Raw genomic sequence first — 10,668 nt, 5'->3', positions numbered from 1 at the left:
TTGCGATACAAAATACTACAGACAAAAGAAAGAGTCTTTTAGTAAAAAGTTAAAAAGTAACTAAAAAGTTTATTTAGTTAAATTTTTATTTTAAATCTATTAGTTTTATTATCTAAAAATTATTGCTTAAAATAAAAATTTACAAATAACTTTTTTACTTAATTTTTTGAGAATTTTCTTGCTATTTTAAGTCGCGAATTTTGGGACAACCCGTATATAAAATTAAATAAAGTGTGACTGAAATGATCAATAAAATCAAATCAAATTTTTAAAAATATTTTGGAACAAAATGCAATATAAGTCTGTGCGATACGCAAGACAACGTCATGTTGTGATGCGGGAATTTCAGTAGAGATTTGGATGCTCACCCAACGGTCACGTCGAAGATGTTACTGCCGACGGAACTCGACACGGCCATGTCGCCGTATCCCTTTCGCGCCACGATGACGCTTGTGATGAGGTCCGGTATGCTGGTGCCAGCTGCGAGGAACGTCAGGCCCATCACTTCCGGCGGTATGGCCACTGTGTCGCCGGCGACATTCGCCCACCAGACCATCAGATACGAGTACGCCGCGATCCAGAAGATCGAGCCGATGAACGTTATCGGGAAGAACTTTTTCCCTGAAATTAAGCACGTGGATGCGTGGCATTTGTTACACATTCCCTGCGGATCCTGTGGAGATCCTACATTAATCGTCGTGGAGGATAACATCGACATAAAAAATGACTTTATGACAATTTTTTCCATCAGAATTGTAAAGACAACGATGTCTGCGTTAGCATAGGATATTTTTTCGCTCAGAATTATATAGTCGATCACGTGGCGCGAACGTTTCATTCGCATATATTCCATTCAGCTGTAATTTCCGGGGATAATTTAAGTACGCTAAATATGTTTGGTCGATTACCATTCTGACATCATTTATTATGAAACATTTGCTAACTAAACCATGCAATACGAAAAATAATTTGTCTTCGATATAAAATACATACTTTGATAAAAGATTTTTGAAATCAAACATATATTGATATACGAAGTAGAATTTAAATGAAAATATGAGATTGTAGATATACAATTAAACAATAATTATTCTAATAATTTAGTGATAATGTAACTTTGCGGCGAATTGTTTAAAATAAAGTATTTATGAAGTAATTGTTAAATAAGGAATTTCTAATATCGGGTCTTTTCTTGCATGGATATAACGGTAGGTAAACTTTAGCCAATAAGAACCGTCAGTTCGCAAACTTTAATGCCGTATTTACGTGCTTTTACGCTACAATGACGAGAATGAAGTTTGAGATTTCTAATCCGTTTCGTAATCTAATCCTAATGACCGAATTTCGAGAGTTTAATTCAAAAGTGACGGAAAAGAATTTCGCTTTGAATGATTTTCAGAGAAATCTAATACATATCGTATAGACAATTATTCGCTTTAAATATAACAAATTTTTGTGGCAAACATTATCAAAATTGATTTTTCTTTATTATGATAAGATACATTTATTATGATAAGTCTATACAACAAAATGGAAATATAAAAACGAAAATGTTTCTATTAATTTTTATAATGTGAATAAATGGAGGTATGCTATGCCCTATGGGATAACTAATTTGCTTAATTTAAGTGAGATTAATTAAGTTTATCTTGGGCAATTTTAATTATTCGAGGAAAGAATTACACCATGAAAATAAATCTTAATTTGATATAAAAATAGCATTCTCGTTAAATTTTAGCGATTATTTGATATTTTTTTAATGAGATGTGCTAAAGTATTGGTACATTAATAGTGATAGTTTCATGTAATGCTTTTATAAAGTCTTTTTAAAAGTTTTTATAAATTATTGAAAAAAAAATCAGAAAAATTGATATTTATGTAAAATGAAATATCTTGATGCAAACTTTTTGTATACATATTAATAAACAAATAGTTTCACAACTTTTTATATGTGCCTTATAGTTTGTACAATCCCATAATAATTGATTGTGATAACATTCATATTAATGGATCTGTAATCAAAGGCCGAGATTGCTGAAATTCAAAGGACATATCGGAATTTTAGCAGACAATAGAGTCAGTACCGTCTGCGTATGGCCATTTATACGTTTGTACGTATGCAACAATCAGTCCCCAAAGCGAAATTAGCGTGTCAATATCATCTTTCGTCATATTGTGTAATATCGCGATAGAAATGCATTAATAGGTTGAGATAACGCAAGAGACGCGTGATAAATGATGATTTGAATAACAGCAGCAACATGTCCTGCTTAGGATGATCTTAGCATTTATTATTAAATCGATACGTAGCACATATCGGATTTGATATAGATGTTCGTTCCTGCTTGTTCCACTAAATAACCGAATTGTGCCAGCGTAATATTTTCCGCAAATAATCCGCTATCGACCTTCTCATCGCGAGATTAAAAAAAAATTTATCTTCTTTTTCTACATCTAATCTTCGATAAAATATTATTAGACAAGTTAAACAATGATAAGAAAGTGTAAGCTAAATAAAATGCAAATTCATGCGGCAAGTGAACTATAAGTGCCGTTTAATTAGTCTCTTGTGTTGATGAGGTGAAGTTTCCACCTCAACGAAATCGATAGCTCGAAATCCTGAATTCCTGGAGTTGAGTTAATATTATCACGGGATCGATACCGGGCGGCAACAAAACATCAAGCGATGCTCGCGCTGATTGATAGAATTTAATCTGGTCTCGACGTTTTTGGTAGGTTAGAAAAAAAATACGGTAGTCTAGAGTTTTTTTTCAGTCGTAATTAATGGCGCATTTTGAAACGCTTTTCTATCGCTTCTCTTCAGGTAATATTTCTAGTGAACGATAAATCATCATTCATGTTTCTATCAGCAAAGTGAGCTATTAGATATATATGCAAATAATCAATATATAAGCAAGTATATAATATAATATTAAATCTATGTATCGCGTGAGATTCTTGAATTCCGCCAATTTTAATGTTTCCTTACGCAGATCGGATATCTATTGCGGTTCGCAATTTATTGCAGTCAAGCGCGAATGGGGAATATACACGTGAATATATATTCTTCTATTAAGTTATGAAATTGTAGCAGAAATTATTTTGATATATTACCTACGTCTTAATATCATCTTATTATTATCAAAGAATAGAGATAAAGAGCACAATCACAAGTGCGAAATGAAGACTGAAAGCAGCGTGGAAGACATTAAATTATCGTTGCAAGTTTATAGACGTATTTACTGATTGAAACACTTTTGAAAAATTAAATTCGCTGTCCTTGAAGAGTTATATGTTCGTTTCATAAATATCCTAATTGACTTTTCAAGGAGAAAGGAGTTTCGGTCTTGCAATAGATGCAAGATATGTAAATGAAATTGCTAAAACGCTCTTGCACTTGATAAAAGGTCTTGCTTTTGTCTCTGCTCCAATTTTCATTTCGCCTCTATTTAAGACCGATTATCTGTCAGTATCAAAAAAAACCTAATATTACTATTCGAACAATGAAAATTGGAAGAGAAGATCGGATGAAACATGGGTGTTAGTGTAAATATTCGGTCATAATCTCATCGATCAAATCGCCGAGAAAATTTAATTTTCACAAAGCTCTATTATTAATCTTCATATAGATATCTATATTTAATTTCGCTTTGAAGATATTTTTTTATAATACATATATAATTTCTATTTTTTTTAAATTTAAAAAATATCTACAATGCGAAATTAAATATAGATATCTATATGAAGGTTAATAATAGAGTGAAAATTAAATTCTATCAATCAGTATTCTGTATATACATATCTATATGTAGGAGGGTAATTGTTCCTATTAGTGTGTCTTTGTATTTAAGTAAGCCATAAAGAAAATTAGCACAATACATACATAAATAAGAAAAGATTCTTTTATTAAATTATTAATATATATGATACTAAAGATAATATTATATTTTTTAACTGTTAAAATATAGTAAAAATTTTTCGAAAGATACATACCATAACTTAGAGGAATTTATATGAGTCTAATAATATTACGAGATTTTAAGCTTGTACCTAATATGTACTAATACCTTGTTGGAGCGTTGTGCTCTGAGTGTATATTGAAGTTGTAAATATAATTAAAATAATAATAATAATAAATAAAATGCAATAATTAATTATGCAATATTAACTTAAACAATTAATTTATATTTATTATCTGTTTTAATAATTATTTATTTAAAATGAGTTAAATGGATAGGCACATAAATTGAGAAACATATTAATAAAGCCAGCCATTATCTAAAGCCAGCTTTAGAGAGTCACACACTAATAGAGAGAATAACATTTTTTTTATTTTTATCAAAAACATTATAAAACACTAGCATCTCTTAGATTAAAAAAATATTATTATATAAAACAAAGAAATATTGGAAAATCGATATTGATTTTAAACAGATAAATTAAAGCTGTAATACTTAATAATTAATTCAGTAATGAACAAGTTTAAAGGCACACTATATAATAAGGACAGTTATATTTTATATCTTACGTGTATACAAACTTTTAAAATTATATCTTACATATATATATAAACTTTTAAAATTGAAAAAAATAATATTAGAAATCGGAAGATGTTCACCTCAATGAAAAATGAGTTATGAGGTTGCTTGAACTTTTATGATAGATATTGAAAGACGATCATTGATTACCTCTAGGTGTTCTCGTATCTGGTAACGTCAACCAAAGAGGAAATAAGATTGGCGCGACTAAAATGTACGTTAGCCTTTTTCTTGGACTGCTTGGCCAGCCCATGTTCAAGGCCTCTGGAGGTTCATCCTCTTCGCCCTGTAATAAATATTTAAGAAAATATTTCTTTTGAAATCACGTTTTTCATCATTTAATTTCAGTCTAAAATATTTGCAAATCAAATTTATTTAGTTGATGCTTAGAACGAAACGATCATTATAATTCTGAAGAATACGAATAAAAGGTTTATGTGCATTATTAAAAAAGATAAAGCTTAAAGATCTTTTTAGTAATTAGTTGATTGCTAAATATCTGCTTCTGTTATTCTTGAATAAATCACGATGCTGCAAAGCTTGTATTTGTAAAATATCATAATTTTTAGTACAATCATATTTAAGAAATATTCATATTCATGAAATAAGTATAGGTTCTTATATACTGGACTAATTCTCATTTCAAATGTTTGTATATTAGCGGAGATTGACATTAAAGAATTGTGTTTGCTAAATATAATAGTCGAGATTTAATGTATGAGATTTATTCTCATGTTTACAATTAAATAATCCGAAGGAATAAATTACTGCAAGTAATAAATTATATTTTAAATGTTGAGAAGCAAATTAAGACAAGAATCGGAAGCTTTGCAAAATTTAAGAAGATAAAAGAACTAAGTCGTCTCTGCCTCGCTTAATCCTCGAGGACCATTAATCTCTAGAATCTCGTCACTCTGTTATAAACTTAACGAGGCTACTAGCTGGACCGAATCATCGTGTGAGCTTTTTCAGGCGCATCGCGCTCGTTCCCACAAATTCGCAAGCTTCCGTGGAAAACTACAGGGTTGGTGACTTTGTTCCGATTATTCGTGGGAAGCGCGCGGGGCTGGAAACGCGCAATGGATGAGTGGGATGCAGCATTGACCCAGATTCTCTGATGCATTCAAAATGAAAAGGCCCTCTCTCCGCTCATTTAGGACAAAGCCGCCTGAGACTACTCGCCGCTCTGTCCATATACCACGATACCAGCCAGTACTGGCTAATATCCTCGAGAGAACTCTGGATAGTCAAGTTCCGATTTATATTTCCGCAGAGTAGCTCTCCGAAATGCAACAACGATTATGCATCGCTCGGAGAAATTGTTTCGTCATTCTCTGATATCTCCCTTTGCGTCGTTATAAAGACGATTGGTGCAAGAACAATTACGAGATTTCTTTTATATCATAGCGATTGTTGTGGAAGTGTTTCCGACAAAAGCGCGGTCTCTTTTACACGACATTTTAAGTGAGTAAATACTTGCTAGTAAGTAATCTAGATTTTTATTCACATTATGTGTTCTATTTTCTGTTGAATTGTAAAGCCAATTTCTATTTTCAATTTTAAACTAATTTTTTATCAAAGGATAGTTTTTTCCTCAAACGCTATATATTCAATCACTACATGGAGAGAAATTTTCTTTTAAAATTTCCTGAAAATATAGTAATTGTGATACAATACAATATTTTAAAGATTTTTACCAAGCACTTCAGTAAAATTGATCAAACTTATTTTATACTTTATTGTAGTTTTATTAATGAATGAGAGAGATTTACATTAAAATTCTTCGAAATACAATGTTGTATTTTCACATCATATTTTCAGGGTAAATTCTAAGAAAAAATTTTCTCCGTGTATACATATACATATTTGTCGATATTTTAATTAACAAATGCCAATTAATTATCGTTAATAAAAAAATATTAAAATTACAAAATAAAAAATTACATAATTTTTTTAATTAAAAAATTTTACTTGTAATAATGTAAAAAAAAAATGTATTTTTATGACTCATTTACGACTCATATCTTTTTTCTACGTTATAGTAGAAGTAACGTTACGAAAAGTGTTAAAATAGAATTGCGTACTAAAAGTTGCGACATCTTACAATTTTTCGATATCTTTTTAACGGAAACTCGCAGGATATCGTGACTGATTCAATCAGATTTGCCTGAGTTGATCTTAGTCGAAGAATCGTAAAAAGTGAAGGACGATGCCGGATAAGATTCGATATGGTGAACGTGTCACGTTTACATGCGATGTATTTTTTAAGCGAGTATCTCGCGCCGTAGATAAATGTTAATGTGGCGATAAAAGCTCGAATGTTTGACGCAAGAAAATGATACGACGCAAACTATCGATTTAAATCGAGGTCGTGCACGGCATGGCAATTTGTTGCGACGATTGATTCGCTTTGCCGCCACTCGAGACAATTTTTTTTTAATTAAAACAAAAATTAATGTACGTATATATTATTATAAATATTCGACATTTTAGCGAAAATTGATTTTGCATCATAATTAAAAGTCAATCTGTTTACGCATTAGATGTACAAATAAAAAACGTTCCACATTTTTTAATGAAATTTAATTATTATTGAAATATACTGACATAGTTTCAATTAAAGTAATCTTTATTATTTTTCAATAATTTCTTCCACCTTTAGTAAATTATAGGATTCCAATTCAATAAAAAGATCGTTCTTTACGTGCAATAAATCTATCAAGTCATTTTCTTATTTTTTTGACATTTTAATATCAATTTTTATTATTCAAGGCGTACTGTCATTCGAATTTATGTAGCGAAATTGATCAAGAACACTATTACAACTTGATTCGAATATTTTATTGCATTCGGAATACTCATTAGACATAGTGCTTTCAAATTATTATTTGTTCTGATTGATGCAGCATTTTTTGTTTGACAAAAGATTTAAAAATGTCAAAGAAATAAAAAAAAAGCTCGATGAATCACAAATAAAGACCAATATTTCTATCGAACTGAAATCTATATAACTTGTCTAGAAGATGAGGAAAAATATTGAAAAATAATGAGAATCATTTTTATGATTGAATTATATCAGTATTTTGACAATAAGTATTTAATAATTCATAAAAAATAGTGGATTATTTTTTGTATATTTAAAATATCATAAATTTAATTGAGTGTTAAGTGACTTAAAAATAAGATTTCTATTCATTCGTTATCGGGTCTATAATTCGCGATGCCATTTTAGCATTTTTCAAAGATTGCAAAAGACATCGAAGACGAGATGGGGAGCGATAAAACGATTTGTCGAAGTTGGAGACCAAGATAATGCGAAGTCTTCGAATGTATGCGTTCCTATCGCGATGTGTCGTCGGGAAGAATTATTGAATATTTATCTCTGCCGCGCTAGGATAGGTAGAGTCCTACACGATATCATTTGATGAACAATGCGGAAGTTCAGACAAGTAATATCGCTCGTTGCGGTTTTACCTTTTCTATTGTATCGATTGTTCGCCAGTCGTTCTTTCCCTGAGGGAAAAATGATAAAAAAATTTTCCGCTGCGAGAATAACGTGTCAAATAATAAATATGTCAAATAATAAGAACTTATATTGATCATCGATTTTCGTGTTTCTTCTTTTGACAACAATCGTGTCAGGATCCGGGATCGGATTCGCCGGATCCGATCGAATTTCTCTGCGAAAGAGATGCGCCGCAGTATAAACTTTCGCGTATTTCATCCTTGTAATGGCGCGACGCGACACTATGCGACCGATTTCGACGTAGCTGAAATAACCTTGGATGAACTTTTAAAGTTCGAAACCGACAAATATCGAGCGACACTTTGATTTATGATCGCCAAGTTCGCGGGTGAAAATTGTGGTTATCCTGATAAGATTTAATGGATGAACACTGTGCCGATTTATACTCTTACGCGTTAAGGCTCTGAGCGTAAAGCTAACTTTGATTACTCTAGGGACTCATCCTTATTACTCTGCGGACCGTTTACGATCACGATGTTTGATCAGCTAAATAGAAAGCAACATTGTTGTAAATTTTGTTTCAATACGTAATCTTAATTGATAAAAAACGGGATTATTTGGAGAGGATCGTGTAAGCATTACGGTATTAATATCCTACTTAAATTTATTATTGTTTAACTTTAATTAATTCATTTTGATTTCATGTTGATTCTTTTAACGTATTCTAATTTTTCTTTATAAATAAAATGTTGATACTTTTAAAGTTGTATCGTCCTAGTTTTATACTAGTGAAAGTTTATGATAAAATGGAGAAGTTTCAAAATAACAATATATAGAATGTTACAGTGTTACATCCATAACAACGTTCGACGTTGCAAGTTAAAAAAGATTACTTCGCGTGATTCGCAGTATTGTGGGAATTAAACTGCCTATTCTAATTCAGGATATCCAAGTCGTGATAGAAGCAAACATTTCACAATGGAAAGTAGAACGTTACGATATCGAACTAACGTGCCCTTTTGCAACGCGTGCTCCGAGGAACGCGACAGCCATTGCAAAGTTATACTAATCCTAAAATTAGCCTATCGTACTAATTTCTCCTTGGTTAGAAGTTATTTTTCTCTTGAAATATTCTTATAGGATCATCGGAAAATAGTAAATATTCAAACGAGTCACGAGAAATGTAACGACAGATACACTGCCAACAAATCGAACGTTTTGTCAAGAAAAGTGGAACGACAAATTCCAATCAACGTGTTCTCGGCTTCTTTGTTTTACGACGGCGTGCAGCATGGGAAATGCCGAAACTATTCCAATCTCTCGAATCGAATCGTTAGATTCTTCTACTCGTATACGCGGTTCTTTCCTTCACTTGCAGAAATAAAGAGTTAAGAGAATCATTTATAACTCGGGAACATATTGATTGATTTTATTAAACGACATAAACTAGTGTTTTTCGCTCTTTCTCGTTTACAAAATCATATAAGTCCTATAAAATTAAAATTTTGAAATATTAAAATTTTGAAAGATACAAAAAAATCATTATAAAAAAATCATTATACGAAGTTTTAACTTTTAAATGAGTAAGTGGAGTAACCATAGTATTCCAAGTATGGGTTTTTTCTTAAATTTTGTTTTTGGAAAAGGAAAATATAAAATATTGTCCATTGCGGATGCTTATAAGTCTTAAAATTCATTATATTTTTACATTCTTCTTATAAAGGTATAATTTATTAAATTACAATATAAATATTATTAAAAAATATAACTATTAAAAAATATTATTAAAATATACTATTAAAAAATATAACTATAAAATTAAAATATTTTTGAAGTAATCTGATTACTTTATTTACCAATTTTTATATCATCTGCTTACTTACCCTCGATTACGGATTATTTGGAGGCAAATGAAAATTTTTAGATAATTGTACAATCTGTACGATTGTAAAATGAAATTTCAAATTGTAAATAACAAAATTTTGAACGTTCCCATAGCAATAAGAAGATTAAACAGAACGTTTTAAAATTTATTAGGTAAAGTTTTTATAGTCGTTGAGGATTAAAGATTAATAATCCTAATATCTGCAGACAACGATACCAAAATGATGAATAAAAATTAATCAATAGATAGTCGTACGGACTTTTGGCGTGATAAGTGCTTCTTGTATTCGATATTTACCGAATCGAGTCCAGCGTCGAGACCAGCGGCGATACCGCCATTCGGAAGTTCCTGAATACCAGCAGTGGTGCCAGCAGTGGTCGTCGTAGTCGTGGTGGTGGTGGTGGTGCCTTGCGAGCCCTGCTGCAGCTGCAGAGTCGTCTCCTTCGAGGATGCGCCGGAGTAATGGGCGGCGGTCGACGTCGCGGCGCCGTTATGCGGCCTAGTGGCATCCAGCAGCACCTTCAGTGACGCTATCGCATGCAGCTGCGTCGCTTTCTCATCCACCTTGCCTGAACAGTACCAGAGATGCAGGTTAATGAGAAGAAGCACGATGCATTAGCTCTATGCGATCATCTCATAGTTGAATTTACAACAAAAAAACGCATGGCGTTCTTTCGCAATGCAATTTTTATATGATTTCGAACATAAAGCAATAAAAATTTCAATTCTTAATTTTACACGAATATATATATATATATATATATATATATATATATATA

The 10,668-nt window shown here is 31.4% G+C and overlaps 1 protein-coding gene across 1 annotated transcript in view; it reads right to left on the bottom strand.

The window, feature by feature from the left end:
- LOC105618701 (sodium/potassium/calcium exchanger Nckx30C) overlaps positions 1–10,668 on the bottom strand; it is a 60,405-nt gene that overhangs the window by 4,852 nt on the left and 44,885 nt on the right. Inside the window, exons 4-6 of the mRNA XM_012200230.1 lie at positions 10,187–10,458; positions 4,689–4,824; positions 369–621 (exon numbers count right to left, since the gene is read on the bottom strand). Of these exons, the coding sequence (XP_012055620.1) occupies positions 369–621; positions 4,689–4,824; positions 10,187–10,458 (661 nt within the window). The remainder of the gene's footprint in view (positions 1–368; positions 622–4,688; positions 4,825–10,186; positions 10,459–10,668) is intronic.

This window comes from Atta cephalotes, assembly GCF_000143395.1.
Source record: "Atta cephalotes unplaced genomic scaffold scaffold00018, whole genome shotgun sequence".
In the NCBI taxonomy this organism is placed as follows: Eukaryota; Metazoa; Arthropoda; class Insecta; order Hymenoptera; family Formicidae; genus Atta; species Atta cephalotes.
The sequence above is the reverse complement of the archived record's forward strand: the minus strand, read 5'-3'. Positions and strand labels throughout refer to the sequence as shown.